General features: G+C 45.0%; 1 protein-coding gene across 1 annotated transcript; it reads right to left on the minus strand.

Annotated features, from left to right (window-relative positions):
* Positions 1–13791: 13791 nt before the first annotated feature.
* Positions 13792–17870, minus strand: glod5 (glyoxalase domain containing 5; the record flags this gene model as incomplete). Its single annotated transcript, XM_083652540.1, has 4 exons — positions 13792–14505; positions 15282–15437; positions 16002–16157; positions 17814–17870. The coding sequence occupies 4 exons, from the start codon at positions 17868–17870 to the stop codon at positions 14344–14346; spliced, it is 531 nt and encodes a 176-aa protein (XP_083508666.1). The 3' UTR covers positions 13792–14343.
* Between the last annotated feature and the right edge of the window lie 11 nt (positions 17871–17881).

Here is a 17881-nt window from a genome sequence, read left to right on the forward strand (position 1 = left end):
TGTTTCAAGGAAATGGATCCAGAAACATTCTTTTTGGAGAAGTGTTTTGTCCCGGTCACCACCTCTAGGTGGAGCTTCAACTGTCTCAATGCCCATGTATCTGAGATATCCTGTGGTATGATTAGCAACTGAAGATTTTACATCATGGTTACAACACTTATGTAACAGACTGAGGAACTCTTTTGTGCCCCAGTCTGTCAAACTGTTCAATCAGGTTAGAGGCTCTAGGTAGGGATTAAGGAAGCACTGCAGCCACTTTTCTTGTCTCTTGTTTTTGTTTTTTGTTGTCGATTACGTGTATTTAAGTTCCACAGTATGTAACACTTTGATGATGGTGATGCTGTTGTCGTTTGTATTGTACACCTGTATGTATTTATGAGAAACAAGTGTCTTAGGATTCAAGACAAATTTCGGACTCTGTCTGACAATAAAGTGATATCTTATCTTATCTTATCTTATAAAACGGCTCTCTCAAATCAAGCAATCTGATTAGTTCACAGCCATGGTATAAATACCGTATACCACTCTCATAACCCATGGGCATTGATTATTATTTGAAGAGCCATGACGCATGATGGCGCAACTCTCTTACTAAAAGGCTTTGGTTACCTCAAATGACAATGTAGAAAAAACAAAATGGCGGAGACAGCTGTCAGATCCTTGTGAATCGATCTTCGCTTATAACTTTACTAATACTTCGCAGAAAATTATGTTTTGTACAAGAATAGACGCGGGCTAATGTCTTCTTTGCAAAAAAAAAGGCTGTTAACCCCGCATTTCTAAATAAGACGTAACGTTAGTTGGTGTCGGGCTTTGCAGAAAGCTCTCAGCTTCTCAGCAAGCGCCAGGATTGGCCAATGTCAACTTCAGTCTCCAGAACGATCCAATCAAATCACCCACACGTCTATCTTCTTGCTAGAGGTCCCGCCTTACAGTAGTGTTTCAACTGACTCTATCAGAATGCCATGCCAGTCGGACTTATAGTATTATTATTATTATATTATCATACTTGGAAACCATTTTATATGCCACAACACACACGAGCTGCGTGTGTTGTGGCATATATCCCGCTGCTCAGCAGTTATCCCACTCGGCCTGCGGCCTCGTGGGATAACAGCTGATCAGCGGGATATATATGCCACAACACACTGGCTCTCATGCTATATTGCTTAATTATGTTCACAAATCCTAGTTTTTAAATCACGTTTCGTTTTTCCCACATAATACAGGTTGCAGGGGCATTTTAATAGATATACAACGAATTTTGTGTTGCATGTAATTCTGCCTCTAACCTTTACTGTCTGTCCAGTCATTGGATGAGTTGGACACAGTTGAAGCAGGGAAAGTTCCCACTTGGGATATGTGACAAAAAATTAGAAGGTTTGTTCCATAAATCAGATTTGACAATATAATTGCATACATTTTGCTGCCTTTTGTAAAAGAACCTTGGAGGCGTCTGAAACGCCCTGCCTACTGTATAACAGGGTCTGTTTTCAAAATATGCCAGTATTAATTTACAACCTCTTTGACTCCATCAGATATATAGGACTGTAAGTGGAAACCAGTGAGACTGAGTTACCAGATGACTCTTTTTGTTTATATTGTAATAAATAATTTCTCTGGATATGGTGCACCTTGTCCATTGTGTTCTTACTCAGAGATTTGTTGTAGCCTCTGGCGACAAGGTTTTCACAAAGGTCCTGAGCTTGTTTCTCAAAGGCATGATTTGAATCACAAATACGTTTGTATCTTAAAATCTGACTATATGGCAGACTCCTCTTGAGTGAGGGTGGATGGTGGCTGCTATAGTGAAGAAATGTATTTCTATCCATATCTTTTTTTTTACACCTCTTTTTCCCCCTCCTCGTTTTTCTGTTCCTCCTTTTGGAGGTGGTGGTGGTGGTGATGGATGTTGTGGAGCGTTTTTTGATCTGTGGGTAGAGTACAGAGGACAACATATGCCAGGCAAGGCCGCATGTCAAAAGACACACACACACACACACACACACACACACACACACACACTCCCAGTCTGACAATACACACACACACACACACACTCCCAGTCTGACAATACACACAAACGTCCACTCAGCTTTGCCCCCCCTAGCGAAATCCCCTTAAACCTGTTGATTGTGCGAAACCCTGCGAAGTGGTCCACTTCAAAGTGGTGTGTAACCACAAAGGCCTGGTTTTCTTTGTTGAGTGGTGAGACTTAAGAGGTCAATAATGGTGTTGTGGCGCCGGTCGGTAAGTGACACGGGTCACTATAGGCTACGTTCACACAGCCAGCCTTAGTGCTTGAATCTAATCTTTTCCCACCTAAGTGACTCAGGTCAGTCTTTTTCATGACTGTGTGAACAGTACAAGTCACGTTGAAAGTTACTTTTTTAAAGACGACCTGGGCTACTTTCAAATGTGGAAAAACATCAGATTCGAATCTGATGTTTTGGAATGTGACTCCGGTGTGAACAGACATCTGGCCCATATCTGACTTAATGCTTCAATGTGACTTTTACGTCATTCCAGAGCGACATTCGTCACTATTCTACGCTGGCGGGAGGAGGGAGGACCAGATTGTGATTACAAACATGGAGGACAGCTGTGAGGGAGGTAATCAGTGGAGGGACAGTGAGGTTTTAGACCTCATAAGTATTAGCAAGAAGTAGCAGCTATTGCTCCACAGAAAGCCATTATTAAAAAAAAATCTAAAGGCTCTCTTTCTCCTCTTCCTTGCTATCATCTGCACCTGTATTCCCTGTCTTCCACTGCACAATAACTTGTAAATTGAACCGTAAACAACAGATGAAACAACATCGTCAGCTACCGCCATGTTTACTGCTGTCTTCTTCCGGGTTTATGTAGAACAGCAGTGTGCTGCGTGTGACGTTATTGTTGTGCTGCACATGCGGGTCACTTCAGGTCCGCGACCTGTTCACACTGGAGTCTGATATATGGGCCACTTTTAAAAAGTCTGTGTGAACAGCCACACAAAAAATCAGATGTGAGCAACAAGTCAGATTCAAGCACTAAGGTTTGCTGTGTGAACGTAGCCTATGAGTCAGACGGCCGGGCTAAAGGACAGGACAAGGCCCGGTCTGTCTCGGCCCACTGATGCACCACTTTTGTGCCAAGTGTCAGAACGGCTGCTATACAAGACGGAAGAGAAGGCACATGTGTGTCATCCCATGACCTTTACGAAGCTGTGTGTCATCCCATGACCTTTACGAAGCTGTTCATCTTGACCTTCATTTAGCCGTCGATAGACTAAATTGGCTCTACAGCAGAACAGTTCTAAATGTACTATTTTAAAAACAACTCGAAGTGACCTCCGCCAAGGCCAATACTCCAGTCTGCTATGATATGCACATTTTGTGAGTCGGATCCGAACCCATGACCCACCTACATCCCCCTATCGCCACCCCTCGAATCCTGACTCTCTCCTACCTTTCTATCCCCTAGCTAGCTACAGCTGCTTTTCCTTAACCCCGCCCCATTTCCTAACCACACCCCTCACACCACCCAGATACACCTAGCCACTCCTCCTACCCACCCTTCAAACTCTGACTCTCTTTGCACTTCCTATCCCTTGCTACAGCATTTTTTCCCACCCACGCCCCCTTCCCACCACCCAGATACACCTAGCCACTGGCTACACCGCTGCCTGAGGTAACGTTGAGCTAACAGTCCGCCCTCTAAAATGTGTCCGACACGGCGACCACTCGTCCAGCAAACGTTCGTTCCGCTCTGTCGGCTTCACATTATAGACATTGGTGCGCAAACAATTGTGGGACCTCTCCCGCATTATAAATTACAAATCTGCCGGAATTGGCTAAAATATGCCATATTATCTCGCATATTGCGAGACCATATTATCTCGCAATCCCGCGCCGAATTTTAAGCTCTGATGTTGATATTCTCAACAGTCTGATCTTGTTTCCTCTGTCATGATGCCTTTGCATTTCCTGCATTAACGTAGTTAGCCGCTCGCTAGCTAGTGCTAACTAAATTGTTAGCCTCGGTGTCATGTGTCACGTTAATAACCGCACAATAGCTATTGGTCTTAACGTCTTGTTTATTATTTAACACACACCGGCTCAGCCGTGGACATGAACCACATGACAACACAAGAGTGACATAATATCAGTCAGTCGCGCGTGACGTCATCTAACTGCGTCCGCGATAGATGTTCCCTTCAAGTGCATCAGGTGAATCACAACAGTGTAACTTACAGTAAAGCTTCACTACATCTCCCTTCTTTGAGTTAACAGGAGGTCATACAGGAACATTTCACATACTAGGCACTTGTAAACCTTTAAAGAATTCTGGAACTCTTTTCAGCACCAATCCAGACACTGAGCATGCATAAACTGGAATCTAGGACTTTGGGGTAGACTGCCCTCGGTCCACAGCAACGTAGGGATTATTCTGCCCTCAATAGTTGCTGTTCCTATTGATGAACAAAATTCAAACTCAAAAGTCCTTTTCTCTCTTTCTTTCTTTTTTTTTTTTTTTTTTTTTTTTACTGAGCGTCCCAACAAATAAACTAAAGGTGTGTGTGTTTAATTGAACAGTATTTCAAAAGCCTGGCATAGTTACTCTAGGCTAGGGTGACTATCCAGTCTTTAAGTGTCTCTGTACCTGAGAGGTAGTCTAACCTCACGGCCCCTCGAGGTCAGTCTTGCTGTCCCTTTGGAAGAAGGGGTCCGCAAAGGAGACCCTGGTGTAGTCTCTGGGGGTGATCCGACCTCGTTGGTGATCGGTGCAGGGCGGGGACTGTTGTATGGCTGCGTTGGGCTTTCCTCTGGCTGGCTCGGCTGGCCAGCGGGTTCGGCGCTCTCTGGGATCGCCTGTAGATGTTTCCTCTTTCGGCGCATCACAGTCCCTTTTTCCATCCTGACGAGGTAGGAACGTGGTTCTGTAGATTTTCCCACCACCTCAGCAGGAGTCCTCCACCCCTTTTTCTGCCCTGGATGCAGTTCTGGCAGCGGGCGGGCAGAGTGTCGGCGGTTGTAGAAATACTCATATGCCTTTTTAGCTGTGGAGTCCTTGATCTGTACTTGGTCGCGGCTAACGGGACTGGCTTGCAGTTTCACCTCCAATGTGAGGACGGTGGTGCGAATCTGCCGCCCCATCATCAACTGAGCCGGACTGCCCCCTGTTGCAGTGATGGGCATCGCCCGGTAGCACATCAGGGCGCGGGATGGGTCCGACTGCTTGAGAATTCTTTTGGCAGTTTGGACTGCCCTTTCAGCTGCCCCATTTGCTTGGGGGTAGTGGGGGCTGGAGGTCGTGTGAGCAAACCCATACTCCTTACTGAAGTCTCTGAACTCAGCTGAGGCGAACTGCATGGCGTTGTCGCTGACGAGCTCCAGCGGTATTCCCCATCTGGCGAATATGCTTTTAAGCCGGTTGATAGTAGGCTTGATATTGATATTGAGGGCAGGTGAGCCATCTCGATGTAGCGGGAATAATAATCCACTACTATCAGATAACTCTTCCCTTCCAGCTGGCACAGGTCTGCTGCAATCTTCTGCCAGGGTCCCTCTGGCAGGGGAGTGGTGATGAGAGGTTCTCGTCTCTGTTTCGGCTTGTGCTCCAGTAGCGTAGCCAGACTCGGCTCATTGGGTGTGCCACAGAAAGCCAGGGTGTGCCAGGGGTGGACCATTTGGGTATTTTCAAACCAGATTTAGAGGAATATTTGTGTGTTGTTTGCTCCTTTTCGCACTCATTATTAGCAGGTAGAAGCAGTCAATTAAATTGTATTTTTTGGCAACATGTAAAACCACTTTGTTTAGTATCTCAAAAAAGTCTCACCTACTTTTTCCAATGAGTGTTCTAGTCGGGAAAGAACGCAAATTTGGTTGGCATGCAGGTTCGTCTAATGCAGAGAGATCTGTAGCGTCAGTGTCCTCTGGCTCTGCACAAACCTCCGGTGTGTTGTTGGCTGCGTTCCCCGCTGTTAACGTCATTGTTTCGGCTGCATCATCGTCTACAATCCGCACTTGTTGAGGGGGAGGGTGACGACGAGTCATCTTCTTCCTCATCGTTTCTTGCCTTTGCCGAAAAAGCTTAAAAGCGAGCTTTGTTTCATGTCTTCTTGATTTGGCGCTGCTGCTGCTGCTGTGCGTGCGTGCATTTGTTTACTTTACGTGGACGACAGCTTAACTAGTTTCCCATGATGCTCCGGGGCACATAGGGGAGCGGACAGTTGGACACAGTGCATGACAGCGTTGACATGTGTTTTGCAGACAAAACAAAACACTTTTTTTACCCCATTTTTTTGGGTGCGCCAGCGGCCTGTCTGGGTGGCATTTGCACACCCTAGCGCACCCGTGGCTACGCGCATGTTGTGCTCGATGCAAAATTTGCATCTCATGACTGTCTCTTTTATTTCACCACTGATGCCTGGCCACCAGACTGACATTTTAGCTCTTTCGCGGCACTTGGTCAACCGCTGGTGGCCGTCATGTATTTGTCTCAAAACGTCACCTCTCAGCAGTGCAGGGATGACTATTCGGTCTTGATAGAGAACAAGCCCCTCAAACTCAGACAGCTGATTTCGTGCAGCATAGAATGCATAGCAGGACGGAAATACAGCCATCCTACGCGGCCAGCCATTCTGTATGCAGGTGATGACTGTCTGGAGATCTGGGTCGTTCTGTGTAGCTTCTCTTATCTCACTGAGCTTGTCCGGTGAGATCGGGTCGAGAGGTATTTGCCAGAAGCCGCTTGACGCATCCAACGTGGAGAACACTGTAGCCCCTGCTAGCTTCGGAGTGATGTCGTCCAGCGTAGGCAGCATGTATCTCTCCCGCTTGACCGCTTTGTTCAGGCGCTTGAGGTCAACGCACACCCTGACCTCTTCTTTATTCTTCTTCGCCGCCGGCACCATAGGCGCGCACCAGTCGGTTGGTTCGGTGACGTGCTCTATAACGCCCATAGCAAGCATGCGTTGTAGCTCTGCTTCAACTTTAGGGAGAAGGGGAAATGGCACGCGGCGGGGCGTCGCTGTTACGTAGGGCTCAGCATTTTCCTTAAGCTTGATCTTGACCGGCTCGCAGCTCAGTAGCCCTATTTTCCCGAATATGTCACTGAGCACCTCTGTGTTGACCGCTCCAACTCTCATGACGAGGCCCATCTTCTCAGCGACACTTCTCCCCAGCAGGTTCTGCGTAAACAGACCCTCAATCACTGTGACCCAGTATGAGTATTTTTTCTCTTTATACTGGCTTATGGCAAGGAATTTCCCAATACATTTTACCTCCCCACCCGGGCTGGTTGCACTACGTCTGGTCTTGAGCAGACAGACTACTGTATGTACGCTGAGACATTATGGTGATGTCAGCCCCAGTATCTATTGTCATGGCAAATTATTGATCAAGTGTGTATTGATTGATTAATTATTAATTATGACAATTCTAAGATGTATTTTGTGAACTGTGTTCTTCATCAATGTGGAAGATTGCTGTTCAAGGAGAACATGTAAGTTCCTGTGGGAACCTGTGTTTTGTTTTGGGAAGTGTCTGTGGGAATAGACATTTGTTATGTATTCTAGTGAACATCAGATTAACTATGGACGTCATGGAGAAGTACTGAGTTGGAGGGAGGTTGAATGAACTGCCCTCCAAGGTGGAGGGCGGGTGCGATAGTTTCAGTATATGATGTGATGTAAACAATAATTCGGGGCTCTTTCAGACAATGTAGTGCTGAGGAGACCTCTCTGTAGAGAGATGTTATTGTGGAATAAAACCTCCTATGAACATTTAAAACGGATATTTCATTATTGATGAATCAGCAGAGCATTGCAGTGAATTTTTCCTCCACAACTTGGGGGCTCGTCCACGGGATCTCACGTGTGGGATGCGGACCTCTGGCATGTCGACTGGTGATAACCTCCTGCCAGAGTTGGACCTGAAACCTTGCTTAATTCTAAGAGAGCAGGGGTCGACATGCGGAGGAATGTAGCCCAGCGCTGTGATCTGCGGAACCTGGTGAGGCAAATACACACTGAATGCAATGTTGATTGATCAATTTTATGTCAAATTGAGTAGCTGTGAAATTTAGAATAATGTTATACAATTGGTTCTAAAAATAGACAATTGTAACTGCTGCTAAAAGCTACAGGTCTGGGGGATGTGTGTGCGTGTAAAACGGATGTAACCACTGCCTTTGTCAAAATAGGATTGTCTAGAAGAGAGTGGTGCGGGGTCCTGGGGATGCCTGCGTGAGATAATATTAGATAAAACTCACTATTGCCGTTACGGATATACTCACTGCCTTGGATAACGGATCCAGAAGAGGGTGAGGCGATGCGTTAGGTTAGAACGCACGTGTAAGGGGGAGCTTACTAGAGCCGTCTCGTTTTGGGCAAGATTTAGAGAAAGAAATCGGCCTGTTTGTCGACGGGCAAACAGTAAGACGCGGGTTGAAAGGTATTACTTAGCGTCGACGCGGGTTGAAAGGTATACTTAGCGTCTAAAAACTGCAGTATAAAGGTATAAAGGTAAAGCAGCACATACCTAGACCTGAGCGTTGCGAAAGGAGGTATAAATAATATGTAGTTATAATAGAAGGGATACAATTACAAATTCAAAGCATTGGGAAAATTCTTACCATTCATTTGCAAAAAAAAGAAAAAAAGAAAAGTTGTTTTCAAAAGGTCTTTTTCCTTTGAACAAAAAAAAGAAAACCAAAAAAAAAGGGGGAGAGTGTGGGTGAAACTGAGCAGTGAGGCTCATTGAGGAAGGAAAAAATGAGAAAAATGAATGGGAAATGAATGAGAAATGACTGAGATATGAATGAGAAATTTCTGAATGAGAAAAATGAGAGGAAGAAAAATCACAAACTAAACTTTTTGTTTTGGGGCTAAACGTTCAAATTAAACTTTTTGTTTTGGGGCTTAAACGTTCATATGTGTGTAGATAAGCCGGCCGGCAGGGGACAAGCGGGGCTGTTTATTTTGTTATGTGGATCCAAAGTGTGTTTTATTTTAACCTATACCTGCCTACAAAAGAGGGATTGGTTGTTATTTTGTTTTTATTGGTAATACCACAAGGTATTGGTTTTGAATTCGCACACACAAACAAAACCACAGCTGTTTAGAGAAAGCTCACAAGGAGCTATGGGTTTGTATTTGCAACGGTCTAAATACACACCAGGAAAGCACATTTGTCTCAAGCAGACCTACACGCCACATTTAGAGGGAAATATAGACTGTATAAAAGTTATGGTCTAGGTGGTTTTGAAAAACCACAGAAAACAACAGCAACACATTTATTAAGGGGAAGAGAAAGGACAGTATTCTCCTATATTGCTGTCTGTAAGAAGCAATACATACATACCATACATACATACACTTATCATGTGAGGAATTTAATCTTTCGCTAGTGTCTCTTAATGTGTCTTAAAAAGGTCTCGACCTGGAGTTGGCCGCGCCTCACCACCATCATGTAGCAGACTGAGAGTCAGCGCCAGGCTCAACTACACTGAAGACCACCAGCAGTCCAGGCTCAAGCGCAGACCATCAACACCCCGGGCAGGCTTTAGCCAGGGAACCGACGGCAGCAACATCCGCAGCCACTACAGCTCTGAACACCGCAGCTAGCGGCCAGCAATGGGAGAGATTTATCTCTCCCTCCCGTGTAAGTGTTTGACCACACCGGTGTGACGGCCTAAAGAAATGTATCATGAGTGGTTTGCTTGCTGTAAAAGAATATATAACTGCCGTTGAGTTTCCCATTCATAGCTTGGCCCGGAGGTGGACGCAAGCAGGATAACATCTGCCCTTGGATATGAACAATGCGCTGTGTTTACCGACCTGGACAGTTTAACAGCGGAGAGGACTCAACGAAGCGAATCAAGACGGAGCGGAGAAGGTGTGAGGCGCTGGTCAATAACAGGCGAGAGACTGACACGGCCGGAGACGCAAGCCAGTTGAGGGTGGAGGGTTCACAGCAGAACTTCCTCCAAAGACACCAATTATGAGCAGATAAGTAATGACACACATGAACATTTGCATGTTACAGCTGTTTGAGAAACCATTGTTTTAGCAAGAGAATCACACACTGCACACATTATGTATATGCAATGCACACAGAGCAAAAGTACTTTTTCTTTGCATTATTACAATACTGTTGGATAGAAGTTATGTTTTTTTTAGGAAAGGGATTATTTAGCCTGGAAAACTCTTATTGCCAAGCGAAAAGGTAAATGTTTGTGAACAGACACTGAGATTTCTCTAACCCCCCCCCCCCCCCCCCCCCCCCGCTCCTCGGCCTGAAGCCTTGAAACGGTGCAGCACCCTCCAGATAACCACAGTGCCTAGCGCACACACATTCCCCAAGAGAGGTTCCCAAACCGAGCAGAGGCAGAGACAAGTTAAAGGGCCTCTCTCTAAAAAAAAAAAAAAAAAAAAAAGAAGGCCTGCTAAATTAATTGACACATGCGTTAAATAACGCATCTGTCAAAGGGGGTAGGCAGCTTTTGTTTCTGCTTTTTGTTTGTTTTTAAACTTTGTGTTGTTGTGGTGAATGTGTTTTGTGTGTCTGTGTGACTGAGACAATCATATTGGACAAGCAGATTGGACAGCAGATGGGACAATCAGATTAGGACAATCAGATCTCCAATGCCAGATGCTGAGATCCAGCCTCCCATATCCTCCACCAGCACAATTAGCTTAGTACACACACACACACACGTGAGCTTGAGGACAAGCGGTGCACACGGGCGAGTGCATCCTTCGTGACGGTTTCCCCATGGCGAGTGGGATGCTGAGAGTCGTACTTGGTGTGGTTTGTGTAAAAACTGTGATAATGTGTGTAATAAAGTGCTTTGGAAGGTGTGGCAGGGAAACAGACACAGACAGACGTATATAGATAACTTGTACCATTTGCAGCTCCTCTCTATCGCACACTGTGCCCTGTCACCTTGCCACGGTGCGCTCTACAGGGCCAGAATAACAGATAGGTTGAGTCTACAGAATGGCCTTCCAGTGTGCGTCAAGACATGTAATCTGATGTGCGTCAAGACATGTAATCTGATGTGTGTCCTATAAGTATCTTTGAGTTTCTGTTCAATGTATGTAAGCCTGTGTATCCATCCGTGAATATACAAGAGTGCATCTCTTGGCCAAGATCTATGTTCATTCAATACATCATATCAGACGACTTCTTCTGACTCCTGGCTGCATCATTTTATTTCAACTGGTTTCCTTCAAGTGGTTGACTGTTTACCTTTTGGCTGTGGAATTTCATTCTCTATCAATTGGTGTCACGAACAGGATAACACCCTTTTGAGAAGAAGAAAAGTGGAAGGTTGAAAATGTTGCACTAACCAATACTATGCTTTGCAGTAACAAGTTTCTAAATAAAAGGCCATCTCGCCTCTGACACATTTTGCTTATGCTATGAAATCCTGGGTAAATAATTATGTTTGATTTGATATTTAGCATCCCCAAGAGTTTAATTTGAGCAAGCGATACATTGTAATACAAGTGATAGTGAAATCTGAGTTCCAGTGGTTTTATTTAGCCATAAGCCGAAATGCAGTTAAGTGAGGACTTATTAATTATAATTGTGAACACATAGGGAAATTCTGATCTATACAGAAAAGCTGTGTTTGAAAGTATAGTTTCTTATCAATAATTTATTTTTAATATTGATAATGATGATTTATTTTTTATCAAAAGTGTGATTTGTGTGATTTTGAAATAGTGCATTTGATTTTGATATGTTCCCCTCTCTGTCTCTCCCCCATTTTTAATGTGTTTTATCCACAGAATGTTTATATAGAAATCAGTCACATTGCTATGGAAGGCCATGATTTTAGATAACTATAATTGTATTTAAATTTTCAATGTTGTTGTTACAATTGAAACAGTAACAATAGGAGGGACTGATAGAGAAAATTTACATCACATTAGCTTTTATTTGGACAATCACTAGTTATTAATATATTCATATACATTTCCATTTTAGTTACATATAGTTATGACACAGACATACTTCATAGTTAGATGACCTGTGTACATACACAGATAGACATCATATTTGGATAACCTGTGTACATACACAGACAGACGTATATAGATAACTTGTACCATACATTTGCAGCTCCTCTCTATCGCACACTGTGCCCTGTCACCTTGCCACGGTGCGCTACAGGGCCAGAATAACAGATAGGTTGAGTCTACAGAATGGCATTCCAGTGTGCGTCAAGACATGTAATCTGATGTGCGTCAAGACATGTAATCTCAAATCGAGGCTCGCATCTCTGCATGCCTCAAAGACATTGGCGACTGGATGTCTGCCCACCACCTCAAGCTCAACCTTGGTAAGACCAAGCTACTCTTCCTCCCAGGAAAAGACTGCCCTCTCGCAGATCTCTCCATCTCCATTGACAACACCACTGTACTTCCCTCCCAAACAGCTAAGAACCTTGGGGTGATCCTTGACAACCAGCTGTCTTGCTCTGCCAACATAGCTGCTACAGCGCGCTCCTGTAGGTTCTCTCTCTACAACATCCGCAAAATCCGTCCCTTTCTCACAAGCGAAGCGACTCAACTCCTGGTCCAGTCTCTTGTCTCCTCCCGCCTGGACTACTGCAACGTGCTCCTGGCCGGCCTACCTGCCACCGACATCCGACCGCTTCAGCTCATTCAGAACGCTGCAGCCCGTCTGATATTCAACCAACCCAAATTCTCTCACGTCACTCCCCTCTTCCAGGAGCTCCACTGGCTTCCCATCTCGGCCCGCATCAAATTCAAGACACTGGTACTGGCCTACAGGGCAGTACACCAGTCAGCTCCCCGGTACCTGCAATCCATGGTCAGGTTCCAAACCTCTCAGCGCTCCCTTCGCTCCTCCACCAGTGCAGGTCGCCTCGCCCCTCCTTCGCTACGGGGGCTCAAAAGTCGCTCATCCCGATCTCGACTCTTCTCGTCCCTGGCACCTCAATGGTGGAACGAGCTTCCACCTTCGGTCAGGACAGCTGAATCACTGCCGATCTTTCTGAAAAGACTAAAGACTCACCTTTTCAGGCTCGATCTGGGCCCTTCTTGATCTAACTTTGTTCTCTCTCTTTCTTAAAAAAACTAAAAAAAAACTAAACTTGTACCACTGTTCCTTCAGAAGTTGTAGTTGTCATAGACTGTGCTCCATAGTTGATTGCTCTATTGCTGACAAAAAATGTGTTATTGTAAGTCGCTTTGGATAAAAGCGTCTGCCAAATGACGTAATGTAATGTAAATGTAATCTGATGTGTGTCCTATAAGTATCTTTGAGTTTCTGTTCAATGTATGTAAGCCTGTGTATCCATCCGTGAATATACAAGAGTGCATCTCTTGGCCAAGATCTATGTTCATTCAATACATCATATCAGACGACTTCTTCTGACTCCTGGCTCCATCATTTCATTTCAACTGGTTTCCTTCAAGTGGTTCACTGTTTACCTTTTGGCTGTGGCATTTCATTCTCTATCACCGGATCAGCCGTGGACATGAACCACATGACAACACAAGAGTGACATCAGTCAGTCGCGCGTGACGTGACGTCATCTAACTCAGTGCGTCCGCGATAGATGTTCCCTTCAAGTGCATCAGGTGAACGCGGTTCGCGGTCTTAAAGGGATACGCACACAAATGCTGCATCAGGTATCAATGGGTTAACACGGAAACCTTAACATGTCTTACATGTGTAATCAAAGGAGCTAACTAGTAAGTAAATACGGGGGATTACTGGCGATTAGACTTGCACAAATATGAACATTGTTTCCTTATCACCTTGGTAACACCAAACAGCAAGACATTGTGAACTTTGCGGACACTATCAGTCTTTAACTCCAGTCGCAAGATAGGAATATTAAAATAATTTATTTTGTTCCCAATCCTGAGGTTGTTATGTCATCACCTTTCAATGATCATATCAACACTTTTAAATTTACACATTTGATATCATATCTTACTGTGATTCTGTAACTGATTGGAACTCATTGATGGGGAAATGACAGGCAGTCTGACCTTTCACTGAGATTGTCTACACACAAATTATAACGAATAATAATATAATATTATCTCCAGCAATTTCAAAGCACATTTGGCTCTTCTTGTAGCGCTGGACAGGATGCGTTCAGGCTGGACAGGATGTGTTCAGGCTGGACAGGATGTGTTCAGGCTGGACAGGATGCGTTCAGGCTGGACAGGATGTGTGCAGTTTGTTTGAGGATTTGTTTACTGATTGGCTGTTGAATGAAGTAATACATTTAAAACTAGAAAAGTGCACTCGGTGGAGTGCAGATGGATATAATTATCTCTCTCTCTGACTAAACCAGCTAAGTCAATATTTTCTATGTATTCACAAACAAGGCCAAAGAGGTCTCTGATCTTGACTGGCTGTAGTTTGACACTTCGATGAGATTGTGATCAGGATCCCGGAAGTACAGCGAGGTGATGGACCCCACAGCGCCGGTCCGCTCCACTGGACCCTCCTCGATCTCGACCCCACAGACCTGCAGAGGGGCGGAGAGGAGAGAAGCTGCTGGACTGATACTGAGTGTTTCAATGGCACCTGCTACTCCCAATAAAAAAAAAAACCCATCAGCAAGCACCCATCTTACAAACTAGATAGACGTCATAATAGAAGGCAGGGTGTGTGCAGTGGGTGATCTACCTGCAGGTGTGCAGGCAGGGTGTGTGCAGTGGGTGATCTACCTGCAGGTGTGCAGGCAGGGTGTGTGCAGTGGGTGATCTACCTGCAGGTGTGCAGGCAGGGTGTGTGCAGTGGGTGATCTACCTGCAGGTGTGCAGGCAGGGTGTGTGCAGTGGGTGATCTACCTGCAGGTGTGCAGGCAGGGTGTGTGCAGTGGGTGATCTACCTTCAGGTGTGCAGGCAGGGTGTGTGCAGTGGGTGATCTACCTGCAGGTGTGCAGGCAGGGTGTGTGCAGTGGGTGATCTACCTTCAGGTGTGCAGGCAGGGTGTGTGCAGTGGGTGATCTACCTGCAGGTGTGCAGGCAGGGTGTGTGCAGTGGGTGATCTACCTGCAGGTGTGCAGGCAGGGTGTGTGCAGTGGGTGATCTACCTGCAGGTGTGCAGGCAGGGTGTGTGCAGTGGAGGATCTACCTGCAGGTGTGCAGGCAGGGTGTGTGCAGTGGGTGATCTACCTGCAGGTGTGCAGGCAGGGTGTGTGCAGTGGAGGATCTACCTGCAGGTGTGCAGGCAGGGTGTGTGCAGTGGGTGATCTACCTTCAGGTGTGCAGGCAGGGTGTGTGCAGTGGGTGATCTACCTTCAGGTGTGCAGCCACAGTAGTCAGAGAGGTCTTGGTGATGAGGCACAGGTCTGCAGAACCCGAGGTGGGATGCCTGGCTTTAGGCTCAAACTCCTGACCCACCTGGTGGAGGTTAAACTTCTGCTGCCCAAAGCACAGAGCCTTACGGTTCCCCTGAGTGAGGCAGAGATGGGATGTGGCTGAGCACTGGGCTGGATGTGCAGCTAAAGGCCACAAATGGCTGGAGTGAGAGCAAAATAATCAAAGACTGCCATCTAGTGGATATTCTCTGAGTCCAGAGTGAGATAGGCCTACAGGATTTCATCTGTAAATACAGTTCAGCTGTACAGTTCCTATGTAAATATGCACTCACCCCAGGATTTATGAATTGGATTTAGAATGCATGGTAAATTCCAGTTCAATTGCTGGAGTTGGATTTGGAATAATATCCAGCTATATTAGGGCACATAATTGGAATTGAATTGGAATGACATGAAACAGGATTGAATTCTGTTAAATCACCTTAAGTCCCCCACCCCCAATCCAGTTCCTCATTTGGATTTGAATTTATGAGTAAATTCATTCATGAATTGACCCCAAACCCTGATAATCCTTCATATGTACTGCAGACTGGGCATAGCCTGGGTAAACGCAGCCTCCCATGTGACCTGCTCTCAGCGTAGTGACTGAGAGCAGGTCACGTGGAGGCTGGGTTTACCCAGGCTAGACTGGGCATACCTTGAAATCGACCACCTCCATGCCAAGCACAGAGGAGTAAAAGTTGATGGTGTCTGGTATGCTTTTCACTGTCAGGACCAGGTGGTCCAGGTGAGTGACTTCAACTGGGCAGCTGCTCTTCAGTCTGAATGCTGCTGGTGTTTGAGTGGAGAGGGGCTACAAGAGGCAATGCAAGCAGTTAATGGGAAACCAAAATTACAGTGCCCACAAAATGAAGGCCAGATTTTGAGGGATGCAATAGAGTCAAAGTCATGCCCACGTCCAGGTTTATTTTCCCATTCTATAGAAAAAGCTTATAAAATAGTTTTACTTGGTCAAACCACACGATTCAGCTATATTTAGAAACAGGAGAGACAATAGAACATTTCACTCGTACCAAAACGTAAAAGAAATAGCAGATTAAAAAATATTAGGGCTGTCAAACGATTAATTTTCTTACTCGCGATTAATCGTGCGATTAATTATAATTAATCGCGATTAATCGCATCTTTGTATCGCATGTTTAAAATGCTATATTTTGCATTGCAAAGCATTTTTAATTAGATATTAATCATTATTACCAGTGTGTCGTGATTGGGAATCAAATGAATGCAAAGAAATTTACTTTGTGATCTTGAATTTTAGATTTATTTTCAATTCAATAGAAGTGCAATGTAGACAGGAGGTCACAAAATGTCTACAAAATGCATCTTGAATAGAAAATAAATGCACAATAATTGTAAACACTCCAGAACGCTCCAGAACCGATACTTCCGGCGGCGGCGCTGTGGAGCAGTCGAAACCCAAAATGACACAGCCGAAGAAGGCTGTATCTGAGCTAAAAACTTTGGCACTTCCATGTGAATAATGGCTCGGTATTGGAAACTGTATATTGATAACGTGTATATCGCGTGAAGCCATTGGAGCCGACCTCCCAGTGGTTAGAGGACCGGCGCATCCGAGACTCTGAAGGAAGAATGAGTGACGAGTCTCGCGCTAACTAGCTGGCTGCTAGCTGGCCGCTAGCTACTTTTAGGTGATCGCTCGCCTCAAACTCGATACTTCGTTGATATTTTAATTCCGTTTTTCACAAGGCGCAAACTACGGCTCTCGACTTATCCACTGTGCCATTTGGGAAGTAAAACGAGCCATTTAAAAGCGTATTGCTGTCGTTCTCGCCTGCACAAGCAGGAGACAGGAAACCGAACTGCTTGACTACAAGTACGGGTGCGCGAAGGGACAAAATAGCGGCATGCGATTAACGCGATTAAAACAAAATAACGCGTTATGATCAGCGCTCGTTAACGCTGACAGCCCTAAAAAAAAAATTTTTTTTGTCTGAGTGAAATGTTTTATGGTCTCACCTGATAGTAAATATAGCTGAATTGTTTCGTTTGACGAAGTAAAACTATTTTTATAAGCGTTTTACGAAATGTCTATGGGAAAGTAAATTGCAAAATAAAATCTCTTGGTGCCCATGCCTACCCGGAGTGGGCTTGACTTTGGCTCTCTATTAGACTAATTGTGCAGTCACAGCGACACTGTGTGGTGAATTTGGGCATTGCATCTGGCTTGAGTCGTCCTCGGGTAAATACGGTTCGGCTACTGAACATTCAAGATTACTCAAATTTGTAGCATAACATGGGTTTAAATATAGTATGGCATCATGTATCTTTTCTACGTCAGCAATTCATACATTTACAAATAGTTTTTAGTAGCAAGCCCATCTCCCTTTGAGCTGCCATTTTCAGTCCTGTTTGCGTTTACTGTGAGTGGATAGACTACGTTTGGCTACTAGACTATTTTCATTAAATGAGCTGAAATAAAAAATACCTTTAAATAAGTCCATCGAAAGTGCGATAAACGATTCCCGAATGCCCGAAGTGCCATTCTTGTAGGTG

Source organism: Poromitra crassiceps (assembly GCF_964638095.1).
Source record: "Poromitra crassiceps genome assembly, chromosome: 15".
Classification (NCBI taxonomy): Eukaryota; Metazoa; Chordata; class Actinopteri; order Beryciformes; family Melamphaidae; genus Poromitra; species Poromitra crassiceps.